This window comes from Salvelinus alpinus, chromosome 21 (genome assembly GCF_045679555.1).
Source record: "Salvelinus alpinus chromosome 21, SLU_Salpinus.1, whole genome shotgun sequence".
Taxonomy (NCBI): Eukaryota; Metazoa; Chordata; class Actinopteri; order Salmoniformes; family Salmonidae; genus Salvelinus; species Salvelinus alpinus.
In genome coordinates, this window is record NC_092106.1 from 38,554,351 (window position 1) to 38,571,523 (window position 17,173).

Genomic DNA, 17,173 nt, shown 5'->3' on the forward strand with positions numbered 1-17,173 from the left:
GAAGGAGGAGATAGAGAGAAGGAAAGTGCTCTCTAAAATAGAAATATGGATGGGAGCTGAGTGGATGGAGGTAGAGGGGTAAAAAGGAGAGGATAAGAGAGGAGAGAAAAGAGCTAGAGAGGACGGGGTAAAGAGGGAGAGAGGACAGGGTAAAAAGCTAGAGAGGACAGGGTAAAGAGGGAGAGAGGACAGGGTAAAGAGGGAGAGAGGACAGGGTAAAGAGGGGGAGAGGACAGGGTAAAGAGGGAGAGAGGACAGAGTAAGGAGGGAGAGAGGACAGAGTAAATAGGGAGAGAGGACAGAGTAAAGAGGGAGAGAGGACAACGTAAAGAGGGAGAGAGGACAGGGTAAGGAGGGAGAGAGGACAGAGTAAAGAGGGAGAGAGGACAGAGTAAAGAGGGAGAGAGGACAGGGTAAAGAGGGAGAGAGGACAGGGTAAAGAGGGAGAGAGTGCTCTTTAAAATGAAAATGTTCCTGGGCTGATGGAAGAACTAGGTTGAGGAGACTTACAGTAATTATGGTGCCTGACATACTCAAACACACTGTCAACATTCCTACACACACACACACACACACACACACACCGTTATGGGCAATATTGATATAATAACCTTGATATCAGAGTAAACATGGAGTCAAACGATGATATGGTGTGTGTTCCTCCCACTACGACTTGGGAAAGCATGCCGTTTATTAGACTACATATTAAATAAATTATGAGGAACTTCACAAGGTGGTGAAAGTGTAGGAGGCAACTGTGTAACATCTATGTAATCTAGGTAAAGTGTAGGTAAATGAGCCTGATGCTCCTTTCCTATAAATATCCAGGGTCTTTTCTGGTGACACTATGAGAGGCAGTGTATTACAGTGTATCATCTATGAGAGGTGGTGTATTACAGTGTATCATCTATGAGAGGTGGTGTATTACAGTGTATCATCTATGAGAGGTGGTGTATTACAGTGTATCATCTATGAGAGACAGTGTATTACAGTGTATCATCTATGAGAGACAGTGTATTACAGTGTATCATCTATGAGAGACAGTGTATTACAGTGTATCATCTATGAGAGACAGTGTATTACAGTGTATCATCTATGAAAGGCAGTGTATTACAGTGTAACATCTATGAGAGACAGTGTATTACAGTGTATCATCTATGAAAGGCAGTGTATTACAGTGTAACATCTATGAGAGACAGTGTATTACAGTGTATCATCTATGAAAGGCAGTGTATTACAGTGTAACATCTATGAGAGACAGTGTATTACAGTGTATCATCTATGAAAGGCAGTGTATTACAGTGTAACATATATGAGAGACAGTGTATTACAGTGTATCATCTATGAAAGGCAGTGTATTACAGTGTAACATCTATGAGAGACAGTGTATTACAGTGTATCATCTATGAGGGGCAGTGTATTACAGTGTAACATCTATGAGAGACAGTGTATTACAGTGTATCATCTATGAAAGGCAGTGTATTACAGTGTAACATCTATGAGAGACAGTGTATTACAGTGTATCATCTATGAAAGGCAGTGTATTACAGTGTAACATCTATGAGAGACAGTGTATTACAGTGTATCATCTATGAAAGGCAGTGTATTACAGTGTAACATCTATGAGAGACAGTGTATTACAGTGTATCATCTATGAAAGGCAGTGTATTACAGTGTAACATCTATGAGAGACAGTGTATTACAGTGTATCATCTATGAAAGGCAGTGTATTACAGTGTAACATCTATGAGAGACAGTGTATTACAGTGTATCATCTATGAAAGGCAGTGTATTACAGTGTAACATCTATGAGAGACAGTGTATTACAGTGTATCATCTATGAAAGGCAGTGTATTACAGTGTAACATCTATGAGAGACAGTGTATTACAGTGTATCATCTATGAAAGGCAGTGTATTACAGTGTAACATCTATGAGAGACAGTGTATTACAGTGTATCATCTATGAGAGACAGTGTATTACAGTGTAACATCTATGAGAGACAGTGTATTACAGTGTAACATCTATGAGAGACAGTGTATTACAGTGTAACATCTAAGAGAGGTGGTGTATTACAGTGTAACATCTATGAGAGACGGTGTATTACAGTTTAACATCTATGAGAGGTGGTGTATTACAGTGTAACATCTATGAGAGGCGGTGTATTACAGTGTAACATCTATGAGAGACAGTGTATTACAGTTTAACATCTATGAGAGGCAGTGTATTACAGTGTAACATCTATGAGAGACAGTGTATTACAGTGTATCATCTATGAAAGGCAGTGTATTACAGTGTAACATCTATGAGAGGCAGTGTATTACAGTGTAACATCTATGAGAGGCAGTGTATTACAGTGTAACATCTATGAGAGACAGTGTATTACAGTGTATCATCTATGAAAGGCAGTGTATTACAGTGTAACATCTGTGAGAGACAGTGTATTACAGTGTATCATCTATGAGAGGCAGTGTATTACAGTGTAACATCTATGAGAGACAGTGTATTACAGTGTATCATCTATGAAAGGCAGTGTATTACAGTGTAACATCTATGAGAGACAGTGTATTACAGTGTAACATCTATGAGAGACAGTGTATTACAGTGTATCATCTGTTAGAGGTGGTGTATTACAGTGTATCATCTGTTAGAGGTAGTGTATTACAGTGTAACATCTATTTGAGGTAGTGTATTACAGTGTATCATCTGTTAGAGGTAGTGTATTACAGTGTATCATCTGTTAGAGGTAGTGTATTACAGTGTATCATCTGTGAGAGGCAGTGTATTACAGTGTAACATCTATGAGAGGTGGTGTATTACAGTGTATCATCTGTGAGAGGCAGTGTATTACAGTGTGGCATCTGTGAGAGGCAGTGTATTACAGTGTATCATCTATGAGGGGCAGTGTATTACAGTGTAACATCTATGAGAGGTGGTGTATTACAGTGTATCATCTGTGAGAGGCAGTGTATTACAGTGTAACATCTAAGAGAGGTGGTGTATTACAGTGTAACATCTAAGAGAGGTGGTGTATTACAGTGTATCATCTGTGAGAGGCAGTGTATTACAGTGTGGCATCTGTGAGAGGCAGTGTATTACAGTGTAACATCTAAGAGAGGTGGTGTATTACAGTGTAACATCTATGAGAGGCAGTGTATTACAGTGTAACATCTAAGAGAGGTGGTGTATTACAGTGTAACATCTATGAGAGGTGGTGTATTACAGTGTAACATCTATGAGAGGTGGTGTATTACAGTGTAACATCTATGAGAGGCAGTGTATTACAGTGTATCATCTGTTAGAGGTAGTGTATTACAGTGTAACATCTATGAGAGACAGTGTATTACAGTGTAACATCTGTGAGAGACAGTGTATTACAGTGTAACATCTATGAGAGGTGGTGTATTACAGTGTAACATCTATGAGAGGCAGTGTATTACAGTGTATCATCTGTTAGAGGTAGTGTATTACAGTGTAACATCTATGAGAGACAGTGTATTACAGTGTGGCATCTGTGAGAGGCAGTGTATTACAGTGTATCATCTATGAGGGGCAGTGTATTACAGTGTAACATCTAAGAGAGGTGGTGTATTACAGTGTAACATCTATGAGAGGCAGTGTATTACAGTGTAACATCTAAGAGAGGTGGTGTATTACAGTGTAACATCTATGAGAGGTGGTGTATTACAGTGTAACATCTATGAGAGGTGGTGTATTACAGTGTAACATCTATGAGAGGCAGTGTATTACAGTGTATCATCTGTTAGAGGTAGTGTATTACAGTGTAACATCTATGAGAGACAGTGTATTACAGTGTAACATCTGTGAGAGACAGTGTATTACAGTGTAACATCTAAGAGAGACAGTGTATTACAGTGTAACATCTGTGAGAGACAGTGTATTACAGTGTAACATCTATGAGAGACAGTGTATTACAGTGTAACATCTGTGAGAGACAGTGTATTACAGTGTAACATCTAAGAGAGGTGGTGTATTACAGTGTAACATCTATGAGAGACGGTGTATTACAGTTTAACATCTATGAGAGGTGGTGTATTACAGTGTAACATCTATGAGAGGCGGTGTATTACAGTGTAACATCTATGAGAGACAGTGTATTACAGTTTAACATCTATGAGAGGTGGTGTATTACAGTGTAACATCTATGAGAGGCAGTGTATTACCATGTAACATCTATGAAAGGCAGTGTATTACAGTGTAACATCTATGAGAGACAGTGTATTACAGTGTAACATATATGAGAGGCAGTGTATTACAATGTAACATCTGTGAGAGACAGTGTATTACAGTGTAACATCTGAGAGGTAGTGTATTACAGTGTAACATCTATGACAGACAGTGTATTACAGTGTATCATCTGTGAGAGGCAGTGTATTACAGTGTAACATCTGTGAGAGGCAGTGTATTACAGTGTATCATCTATGAGAGACAGTGTATTACAGTTTAACATCTATTAGAGACAGTGTATTACAGTGTAACATCTGTGAGAGGCAGTGTATTACAGTGTAACATCTATGAGAGACAGTGTTTTACAGTGTAACATCTATGAGAGACAGTGTATTACAGTGTATCATCTGTGAGAGGTGGTGTATTACAGTGTATCATCTGTGAGAGGTAGTGTATTACAGTGTAACATCTATGAGAGACAGTGTATTACAGTGTAACATCTATGAGAGACAGTGTATTACAGTGTAACATCTGTGAGAGGCAGTGTATTACAGTGTAACATCTATGAGAGACAGTGTATTACAGTGTAACATCTATGAGAGACAGTGTATTACAATGTAACATCTGTGAGAGCCAGTGTATTACAGTGTAACATCTATGAGAGACAGTGTATTACAGTTTAACATCTATGAGAGACAGTGTATTACAGTGTAACATCTATGAGAGACAGTGTATTACAGTGTAACATCTATGAGAGGCAGTGTATTACAGTGTAACATCTATGAGAGACAGTGTATTACAGTGTAACATATGTGAGAGACAGTGCATTACAGTGTAACATCTAAGAGAGACAGTGTATTACAGTGTAACATCTGTGAGAGGCAGTGTATTACAGTGTAACATCTATGAGAGACAGTGTATTACAATGTAACATCTGTGAGAGACAGTGTATTACAGTGTAACATCTATGAGAGACAGTGTATTACCATGTAACATCTATGAGAAACAGTGTATTACAGTGTAACATCTATGAGAGGCAGTGTATTACAGTGTAACATCTATGAGAGGCAGTGTATTACAGTGTAACATCTATGAGAGACAGTGTATTACAGTGTAACATCTATGAGAGACAGTGCATTACAGTGTAACATCTATGGGAGACAGGGCATTACAGTGTAACATCTATGAGAGACAGTGTATTACAGTGTAACATCTATGAGAGACAGTGTATTACAGTGTAACATCTATGAGAGACAGTGTATTACAGTGTAACATCTATGAGAGACAGTGTATTACCATGTAACATCTATGAGAGACAGTGTATTACAGTGTAACATCTATGAGAGGCAGTGTATTACAGTGTAACATCTAAGAGAGGTGGTGTATTACAGTGTAACATCTATGAGAGGCGGTGTATTACAGTGTAACATCTAAGAGAGGTGGTGTATTACAGTGTAACATCTATGAGAGGTGGTGTATTACAGTGTAACATCTATGAGAGGCAGTGTATTACAGTGTATCATCTGTTAGAGGTGGTGTATTACAGTGTAACATCTATGAGAGGTGGTGTATTACAGTGTAACATCTATGAGAGGCAGTGTATTACAGTGTATCATCTGTGAGAGACAGTGTATTACAGTGTAACATCTAAGAGAGACAGTGTATTACAGTGTAACATCTGTGAGAGACAGTGTATTACAGTGTAACATCTATGAGAGACAGTGTATTACAGTGTAACATCTGTGAGAGACAGTGTATTACAGTGTAACATCTAAGAGAGGTGGTGTATTACAGTGTAACATCTATGAGAGACGGTGTATTACAGTTTAACATCTATGAGAGGTGGTGTATTACAGTGTAACATCTATGAGAGGCGGTGTATTACCATGTAACATCTATGAAAGGCAGTGTATTACAGTGTAACATCTATGAGAGACAGTGTATTACAGTGTAACATATATGAGAGGCAGTGTATTACAATGTAACATCTGTGAGAGACAGTGTATTACAGTGTAACATCTGAGAGGTAGTGTATTACAGTGTAACATCTATGACAGACAGTGTATTACAGTGTATCATCTGTGAGAGGCAGTGTATTACAGTGTAACATCTGTGAGAGGCAGTGTATTACAGTGTATCATCTATGAGAGACAGTGTATTACAGTTTAACATCTATTAGAGACAGTGTATTACAGTGTAACATCTGTGAGAGGAAGTGTATTACAGTGTAACATCTATGAGAGACAGTGTTTTACAGTGTAACATCTATGAGAGACAGTGTATTACAGTGTATCATCTGTGAGAGGTGGTGTATTACAGTGTATCATCTGTGAGAGGTAGTGTATTACAGTGTAACATCTATGAGAGACAGTGTATTACAGTGTAACATCTATGAGAGACAGTGTATTACAGTGTAACATCTATGAGAGACAGTGCATTACAGTGTAACATCTATGAGAGACAGTGTATTACAGTGTAACATCTATGAGAGACAGTGTATTACAGTGTAACATCTATGAGAGGCAGTGTATTACAGTGTAACATCTATAAGAGACAGTGTATTACAATGTAACATCTGTGAGAGGCAGTGTATTACAGTGCAACATCTATGAGAGACAGTGTATTACAATGTAACATCTATGAGAGACAGTGTATTACAGTGTAACATCTATGAGAGACAGTGTATTACCATGTAACATCTATGAGAGACAGTGTATTACAGTGTAACATCTATGAGAGACAGTGTATTACAGTGTAACATCTATGAGAGACAGTGTATTACAGTGTAACATCTATGAGAGACAGTGTATTACAGTGTAACATATGTGAGAGACAGTGCATTACAGTGTAACATCTATGAGAGACAGCGTATTACAGTGTAACATATGTGAGAGACAGTGCATTACAGTGTAACATCTAAGAGAGACAGTGTATTACAGTGTAACATCTGTGAGAGGCAGTGTATTACAGTGTAACATCTATGAGAGACAGTGTATTACAGTGTAACATCTATGAGAGACAGTGTATTACCATGTAACATCTATGAGAGACAGTGTATTACAGTGTAACATCTATGAGAGACAGTGTATTACAGTGTAACATCTATGAGAGGCAGTGTATTACAGTGTAACATCTATAAGAGACAGTGTATTACAATGTAACATCTGTGAGAGGCAGTGTATTACAGTGTAACATCTATGAGAGACAGTGTATTACAGTGTAACATCTATGAGAGACAATGTATTACAGTGTAACATCTGTGAGAGACAGTGTATTACAGTGTAACATCTATGAGAGGCAGTGTATTACAGTGTAACATCTATGAGAGACAGTGTATTACAGTGTAACATCTATGAGAGACAGTGCATTACAGTGTAACATCTATGAGAGACAGTGTATTACAGTGTAACATCTATGAGAGACAGTGTATTACAGTGTAACATCTATGAGAGGCAGTGTATTACAGTGTAACATCTATAAGAGACAGTGTATTACAATGTAACATCTGTGAGAGGCAGTGTATTACAGTGCAACATCTATGAGAGACAGTGTATTACAATGTAACATCTATGAGAGACAGTGTATTACAGTGTAACATCTATGAGAGACAGTGTATTACCATGTAACATCTATGAGAGACAGTGTATTACAGTGTAACATCTATGAGAGGCAGTGTATTACAGTGTAACATCTATGAGAGGCAGTGTATTACAGTGTAACATCTATGAGAGACAGTGTATTACAGTGTAACATCTATGAGAGACAGTGCATTACAGTGTAACATCTATGAGAGACAGGGCATTACAGTGTAACATCTATGAGAGACAGTGTATTACAGTGTAACATCTATGAGAGACAGTGTATTACAGTGTAACATCTATGAGAGACAGTGTATTACAGTGTAACATCTATGAGAGGCAGTGTATTACAGTGTAACATCTATAAGAGACAGTGTATTACAGTGTAACATCTGTGAGAGGCAGTGTATTACAGTGTAACATCTATGAGAGACAGTGTATTACAATGTAACATCTGTGAGAGGCAGTGTATTACAGTGTAACATCTATGAGAGACAGTGTATTACAGTGTAACATCTATGAGAGGCAGTGTATTACAGTGTAACATCTATGAGAGGCAGTGTATTACAATGTAACATCTGTGAGAGACAGTGTATTACAGTGTAACATCTGTGAGAGGCAGTGTATTACAGTGTAACATCTATGAGAGGCAGTGTATTACAGTGTAACATCTATGAGAGACAGTGTATTATGATGTAACATCTATGAGAGACAGTGTATTACAGTGTAACATAGTGTAACATCTATGAGAGACAGTGTATTACAGTGTAACATCTATGAGAGACAGTGTATTACAGTGTAACATCTATGAGAGGCAGTGTATTACAGTGTAACATCTATGAGAGACAGTGTATTACAGTGTAACATCTATGAGAGACAGTGTATTACAGTGTAACATCTATGCCTTGCTGTGGATGCTTCTGCATCTTGACAGGACTGGAGTAACGTGTTGTTCAGGGTTACACAAGCGTTAGGTTTTCTCTCTCTCATAGCATTACATGTCACTACATCATGTTCCATTGGTTTATTTTTGTGTTGGAATGAAACATCACACAGTATTCCAAATCAAATCAAGTTGTATTTGTGACATGCACTGAATACAACAGGTATAGACTTTAGTGGGAAATGCTTACTTACGAGCCCTTTCCCAACAATGCAGAGTTGAAAGTAAGAAAATAAGGTAATAAAAATAGAAAATATTAACAATAAATAACAATAACGAGGCTATATACAAGGAGTACCGGTACCGAACCAATGTGCAGGGGTACGGGGTAGTTGAGGTGATTGAGGTAATATGTACATGTAGGTTGGGGTTAAGGTGACTAGCAATCAGGATCGATAATAAACAGAGTAGCAGCAGTGTATGTGGAGTGTTGTGTGTGTTGTCAATATGCATGTGTGTGGCCTCCCGAGTGGCGCGGTGGTCTAAGGCACTGATTCGCAGTGCTAGCTGTGCCACTAGAGACTCTGGGTTCGAGTCCAGACTCTGTCGCATCCGGCCGCAACTAGGAGACCCATGGGGCGGCGCACAATTGGCCCAGCGTCGTTGGAGTTAGGGGAGGGTTTGGCTGGCAGGGATGTCCCCATCGCGCACTAGTGACTCCTGTGGCGGGCCAGGCGCAGTGCACGGTCGCCAGGTGTACGGAGTTTCCTCTGACACATTGGTGTGGCTGGCTTCCGGGTTAAGTGGGCATTGTGTCAAGAAGCAGTGCGGCTTGGTTGGGTTGCGTTTCGGAGGACGCACGGCTCTTGACTTTCGCCTCTCCCGAGTACGTACAGGAGTTGAAGCAATGACACAAGACTGTAACTACCAATTGGATATCACAAAATTGGGGAGAAAAAGGGGTAAAAAAAAAAAGGAAATATGCATGTGTGTCTGTGTTTGTGTCTGTTTCTGTGTGAAAGAGTGTTTGTAGCGAGGCAGAGCGAGGCAGAGCGAGGCAGAGCGAGCTGCGGCTCCATGCCGTGCCTCATGAATAGGAGTAAATGATTTAGCAGGGACACAAATGGAACAGCTCAGTCACACAGAGTCCCGGCAGGGCCCCACATTCACCGCCTTGCCATCACTGACCTCAATCATCCTCTATATGAGTATGGTAATGAGTCTGTATATGAACCTATATGAAAAGGAATATGAACTTATATGATAGGGCTGAGTGATTAACCAAAATGAACTGAGGTACAGTATCTCTACCTGAAAATACATAATCTAAGTGATTGATAGTTGGTATTCAGCAGTCATAAAAGTATGCCTTATTAACTTTGAAGAACTAGTAAAATAGTGATTTTGTCAGACAGCGTAGGCAGCAGCTCTATAGAGATGATGACTTGGAATGAAATAATAAAGTCAGTTATCAGATAAAACAAATGTAATATACACAACAACTGACATATTTTCATAATCGAACTGAAACCGAACCTCAAATACCGCTAATCGCTCAGAACTACTATGTGAGCGGGAATATGAACTCTGATGAGCCAAATGTGCCAAGTCACTTTCTCAACTGATAAAACGTGGAGAGAAAAAAAACAAGAAATCCAGAAGAAAGGTAATTTCCCAGAGAGAAGGGAATAGAAACAACTGTTTGTGTTGCAGTGCAGACAGCAGGTAGACAACAACCACACAGCTTCTGCCAGCAGCCAATCACTGTTGTGGGGTTGTTAGTCTGTCTGTCTGCCTGTCTGTTTTGTGTTTGGGCTGGAGAGAGTCGTTTTCTTGCATCGAACCAAACCACAACAAAACCTGTTGGTGGTGTGTGTGTGTGTGTGTGTGTGTTAACGAGCGCAGGGAGTGTGTGTTTGTGTGTGAGGAAGTGAACGTGACAGATTTAACAGTCCACAGGGTAGCGACATGCTGTTTCCCTTCTTATCCAGTCAGTGTTTCTGTTCAGCTCTGCCTGCATGGTTCTTTCAGCCTGCCTCTCTCTGGCTGCCTGTTTTTCTTAGTTACACACACTGCAGAATAGACACTACAAATGCACACAGCACACCATGCGCACCCTACACACACACACTAACACACACATAGAAATGTAGTGCATCTCAAAATACCCAAACTGAAAAACACACAAATACACACACACACACCATTCTGTACACACTAAAGCATGCAGTAACCAAGGTGACTAGGAAGCACACAAACACACGCTGCACTGTGAGCGAGCAGGTCTGTCTGAACACTCTACATTTTATTAATGTCACAGTGATTTAGTGAGCACAATACTGTACAGTGGATAACGCCATTGATTCACATTATTAGACATTTTATTGACCGCATAAAACTCTGGAATGGGCTGTCGCCTTTTTATGGAGGTCCTACAAGGCAGGAATGGGCACAAAACCATACATTGCAAAAATCTTCAGACAATGCAATTTTCGGTTCTCCAGCTCGAAGGACCATATATTCACATCCAAGATCACACTGACACTAATTCTCTTCCTGGTTCCACCTCTCTTATTCTCCTCTACTGTTATTCTCTCTTATCTCTTACTCTCTCTTTATTTCTCTCTCTCATTCTCTCTCTTACACACACACACACACACACACTCCCCCACCCCTAACCATTGTGTCTTGTGACGTTCCTAGGCTGGAACAAAAGAGTGGACTATGAGCCAGGCACTGGCAGCAAGCAGTTGTTTCCCAAGATGCATCTGGAGACGTGTGGAGGACCTCTCTCCTCAGTGAGGACCGTGGTGGAGCTACAGACCAGCCATATTGGGAAGGGCTGCGACCGGGAGACCTACTCTGAGAAGTCTCTGCAGAAACTCTGTGGTACGTACCTCATGGGATACATATTTCTCTATACATGGTCATAGGTAAGTCAATGTATTTCACTTGATTTACAATTAGAGATTCGTTGCATAACAGAACAGAGTCAGTCCAGAAATCATCAGACTGAAGCGCCCTAAATGACTAGTCCTGTGCCAGTCAATAGCCTACAACACTCTTAATAAGAACACCAGTTAAACTCGCTAGACCCTTATCTGAATGCATAACTCCCTCCCTCCCTCCCTCCCTCCCTCTCCCTCCCTCCCTCCCTCCCTCCCTCTCCCTCTCCCTCCCTCCCCCTCCCTCTCCCTCTCCCTCTCCCTCTCTATATGCATGGTTCACCGCTAAAGAGCCTTTTCAAAGCCTCCCATAGTCATTAACTGATACCAAATAGAATACATTGTAATTGCTTTTTTAAAGCACAATCAATTTGAGATAATGTACAAAGACATCTGCAAACAGAATGTTGGGCTGTGCTTGGCGGCGGTGGCAGGGCTGCAGGCGGAGAGGGAGAACTGAGGGAGGGAAGCCTCCACGCATCTATTTACCCACAGAATCTAATCACTGCAAGTCAGAACCTCTACGAAGCCATGAATAGCAGGCGGGGAGAAACAGGACATTACAGACAGGCAGGAAAAAAAACATTAATTAATGCGCTGATATCCTGTTATTAGTGGAAAACTAACAGATGCATGTTTCAATTGTCTATCTGGATGAACAGATATACCAGAGCGATGGGTCATATTGTATCAATGTGGTTCATTTGGAGCGTTGCTGGGTTTTGGAGGTACTACTGTCACCACGTAATAGCTGTGTTATAAACATGTATAATAAGGCATTACTTAGGCCCTACACTGTTACAGTGGGAGTGAGGGCACAAAAGTCAATTGCGCTGTATGTTAGTCGGGGTATGTTAGCGCTGCAGAGGAGCACTGTGACCAGGCCAGAGTTATGTTTATCAAGAAGATATGGAGTGGGCGTTGAAAACACGAGAGAGAGAGAGAGAGAGAGAGAGAGAGAGAGAGAGAGAGAGAGAGAGAGAGAGAGAGAGAGAGAGAGAGAGAGAGAGAGAGAGAGAGAGAGAGAGAGAGAGAGACAGAGAGAGAGATGAGAGATAAGATGACATTGTAGAACATGATATATATAATATGACATTTGAAGCTTCATTGATTTGAATGTTCTGACGTGATTCGGTTTGTTTTCACTGTTGAAAGGACTCCCATATACAACCTACGTCTCTTGCTCCGGCAATGTTAACAGCCTGTCTGCCATTGGTTGTGTGGGGAATTATCACTCGTTATTAACACTGAAAACAACATGAATTCCAGCCATCCCTTCTTTCTTTCCATTACCATGGTGTTCTGTATGTTTCTTAGTGTCATGAGAGGATAGATAAAGCAGATATGTACTCTATGCATGGAGGTAGATAAAGCATGTATGTACTCGGTATGCATGTGAGGTAGATAAAGCAGTATATACTCGCTATGACACTGGAGGTAGTATAAAGCAGTATGTACTCTATTGCATGGAGGTAGCATAAAGTCCAGTATGTACTTCTATGCATGGAGTCGTAGATAAAGCAGTATGTACTCTATGCATGGAGGTAGATAAAGCAGTATGTACTCTATGCATGGAGGTAGATAAAGCAGTATGTACTCTATGCATGGAGGTAGATAAAGCAGTATGTACTCTATGCATGGAGGTAGATAAAGCAGTATGTACTCTATGCATGGAGGTAGATAAAGCAGTATGTACTCTATGCATGGAGGTAGATAAAGCAGTATGTACTCTATGCATGGAGGTAGATAAAGCAGTATGTACTCTATGCATGGAGGTAGATAAAGCAGTATGTACTCTATGCATGGAGATAGATAAAGCAGTATGTACTCTATGCATGGAGGTAGATAAAGCAGTATGTACTCTATGCATGGAGGTAGATAAAGCAGTATGTACTCTATGCATGGAGGTAGATAAAGCAGTATGTACTCTATGCATGGAGGTAGATAAAGCAGTATGTACTCTATGCATGGAGGTAGATAAAGCAGTATGTACTCTATGCATGGAGGTAGATAAAGCAGTATGTACTCTATGCATGGAGGTAGATAAAGCAGTATGTACTCTATGCATGGAGGTAGATAAAGCAGTATGTACTCTATGCATGGAGGTAGATAAAGCAGTATGTACTCTATGCATGGAGGTAGATAAAGCAGTATGTACTCTATGCATGGAGGTAGATAAAGCAGTATGTACTCTATGCATGGAGGTAGATAAAGCAGTATGTACTCTATGCATGGAGATAGATAAAGCAGTATGTACTCTATGCATGGAGGTAGATAAAGCAGTATGTACTCTATGCATGGAGGTAGATAAAGCAGTATGTACTCTATGCATGGAGGTAGATAAAGCAGTATGTACTCTATGCATGGCCATGGCTTCTGATGACTCTCATCCACTCCTACCTCTGAAAGTCTGTTTCATTTGTCACAAATCAATAGTCACATCCACTATCAATCTCTGAACATCGTTTACACTTTAAGCCTGGGCCTCTGGCTTATTCATAAGTGATCATAGCCAAGGTCAGTCTGAACCATCTGTGTTGATTGGTATTTACAGTCATGTGTTGTTGTGCTTCCTTATCTGTTCCCACGGCAACAATTACCCAGGGGCCTCGTCGGGCAGCACAGACCTTCTCCCCGCCCCCAGCGTCTCCACCAATTGGACGGCGTCCCTTGTGACGGACAGTGGGCGGGACAGCGACCTCATCTTCCGGTTTGACGGGCGGCAAGCGGCAAAGATTCCTGACCAGATGGTACCACAGAACCTGACGGATCAGTTCACCATCGCCACGTGGATGAAGCATGGACCCACTCCTGGACTGAGGGCGGAGAAAGAGACCCTGCTCTGCAACTCTGATAAAACAGGTGAGAAGAGGGGAAGGAAGGTAGGAGGGAAGAGAGAGGTGTGGCTGGGAGAGAAGTAAAGTGGGAAGGGCTGTGTGGAGAGGGGCGGGAACATTGAATGGGTTTATCTTCACTTAAGAGAAGGGGTCTTAATTCAAAGGTTGTGGTCATTTTAGGGAAGGTGTGTTACATTTACGCACTCTTCTCTTTCTTCATCCCCTCTCCAGAGATGAACAGACACCACTACTCCCTTTACGTCCATAACTGTCGTCTGGTCTTCCTGCTCCGGAGAGACTTCACCCAGGTGGACACCTTCAGACCTGCAGAGTTCCACTGGAAACTGGAGCAGGTAGGCTACACAGTAGACTTTGTGTACGTCAGCGATATTCATTTGTAATGTACTGTACCACTAAAGAGGGACAACTTGTCCTTACGAGTGTGCTGTCTATGAAACATGATGTGATGTTCAGATGGCCTGGACCAACCACTCCCTCTAGAGGCTCTTGATCAACACCTAAAGTCCTTCATCCCAGAACCTCTCTAGCAGCCTCGATGCACAGAGCAGTTGAGACTGTTTTAGACCTGGACATATGAAGACCATCTCTATTGAAAATATGTCCTTCACTAGTGTGTGTGTGTGTGTGTGTGTGTGTGTGTGTGTGTGTGTGTGTGTGTGTGTGTGTGTGTGTGTGTGTGTGTGTGTGTGTGTGTGTGTGTGTGTGTGTGTGTGTGTGTGTGTGTGTGTGTGTGTTTCCTCTGGGGATGAAGGGGGGCTGGCGGTGAGGATACAGTAGCTTGCGAAATTATTCACCCCCTTGGAATGTTTCCTATTTTGTTGCCTTACAACCTGGAATACACATGTATTTTGGGGGGGTTTGTTTAATTTCATTTACACAACACTTTAAAGATACAAAATATTTTTTCTTGTGAAACAAACAAGAAATAAAACAAAAAAACGGAAAACATGAGCGTGCATAACTATTCACCACCCCAGTCATTACTTTGTAGAGCCACCTTTTGCAGCAATTACAGCTGCAAGTCTCTTGGGGTATGTCTCTATAAGCTTGGCACATCTAGCCACTGAGATTTTAACCCATTCTTCAGGGCTAAACTGATCCAGCTCCTTCAAGTTGGATTGGTTCCGCTGGTGTCCAGCAATCTTTAAGTCATACCACAGGTTCTCAATTGGATTGAGGTCTGGGCTTTGACTAGGCCATTCCAAGACATTTAAATGTTTCCCCATAAACCACTCGAGTGTTGCTTTAGCAGTATGCTTACGATCATTGTCCTGCTGGAAGGTGAACTTCCTTCCAGCAGGACTCAAGTCTCAAATCTCTCAAAGACTGAAACAGGTTTCCTTCAAGAATTTCCCAGTATTTAGCGCCATCCATCATTCCTTCAATTCTGACCAGTTTCCCAGTCCCTGGCGATGAAAAACATCCCCACAGCATGATGCTGCCACCACCATGCTTCACTGTGGGGATCAAGTAAAATCAAATCAAAGTTTATTTGTCATGTGCGCCGAATACAACAGGTGTAGACCTTACAGTGAAATGCTTACTTATAGGCTCTAACCAACCGTGCAATTTGTAAAAAATAAAAAGTGTTAGGGGACCAATAGGTAAGTAAAGAAATAAAACAACAGTAAAAAGACAGTGAAAAATAACAGTAGCGAGGCTATAACAGTAGCGAGGCTATATACAGGCACCGGTTAGTCGGGCTGATTGAGGTAGTATGTACATGAATGTATTGTTAAAGTGACGATGCATATATGATAAACAGAGAGTAGCAGCAGCGTAAAAGAGGGGTTGGGGGAGCACACAATGCAAATAGTTCGGATAGCCATTTGATTACCTGTTCAGGAGTCTTATGGCTTGGGGGTAAAAACTGTTGAGAAGCCTTTTGGTCCTAGACTTGGCACTCTGGTACCACTTGTCATGCGGTAGTAGAGCGAACAGTCTATGACTGGGGTGGCTGGGGTCTTTGACAATTTTTAGGGCCTTCTTCTGACACCGCCTGGTGTAGAGGTCCTGGATGGCAGGCAGCTTAGTCCCAGTGATGTACTGGGCCGTACGCACTACCCTCTGTAGTGCCTTACGGTCGGAGGCCGAGCAGAAGCCGTACCAGGCAGTGATGCAACCAGTCAGGATGCTCTCGATGTTGCAGCTGTAGAACCTTTTGAGGACCTAAGGACCCATACCAAATCTTTTTAGTTTCCTGAGGGGAAATAGGGTTTGTCGTGCCCTCTTCATGACTGTCTTGGTGTGTTTGGACCATTCTAGTTTGTTGGTGATGTGGACACCGAGGAACTTGAAGCTCTCAACCTGCTCCACTACAGCCCCATCGATGAGAATGGGGGCATGCTCGGTCCTCCTTTTCCTGTAGTCCACAATCATCTCTTTCATCTTGGTTATGTTGAGGGATAGGTTGTTATTCTGGCACCACCCGGCCAGGTTTCTGACCTCCTCCCTATAGGCTGTCTCGTTTTTGTCGGTGATCAGGCCTACCACTGTTGTTTCATCTGCAAACTTAATGAGGGTGTTGGAGTCGTGCCTGGCCATGCAGTCGTGGATGAACAGGGACTATAGGAGGGGACTGAGCATGCACCCCTGAGGGGCTCCAGTGTTGAGGATCAGCATGACAGATGTGTTGCTACCTACCCTCACTTGGGCACAAGGACTATGGTGGTCTGCTTGAAACATGTTGGTATTACAGACTCAATCAGGGACATGTTGAAAA

General features: G+C 41.5%; 1 protein-coding gene across 1 annotated transcript in view; it reads left to right on the plus strand.

Annotated features, from left to right (window-relative positions):
• LOC139548503 (calsyntenin-2-like) overlaps positions 1 to 17,173 on the plus strand; it is a 450,777-nt gene that overhangs the window by 378,108 nt on the left and 55,496 nt on the right. Inside the window, exons 6-8 of the mRNA XM_071358196.1 lie at positions 11,352 to 11,537; positions 14,198 to 14,455; positions 14,662 to 14,783. Coding sequence (XP_071214297.1) covers positions 11,352 to 11,537; positions 14,198 to 14,455; positions 14,662 to 14,783 — 566 coding nt within the window. The remainder of the gene's footprint in view (positions 1 to 11,351; positions 11,538 to 14,197; positions 14,456 to 14,661; positions 14,784 to 17,173) is intronic.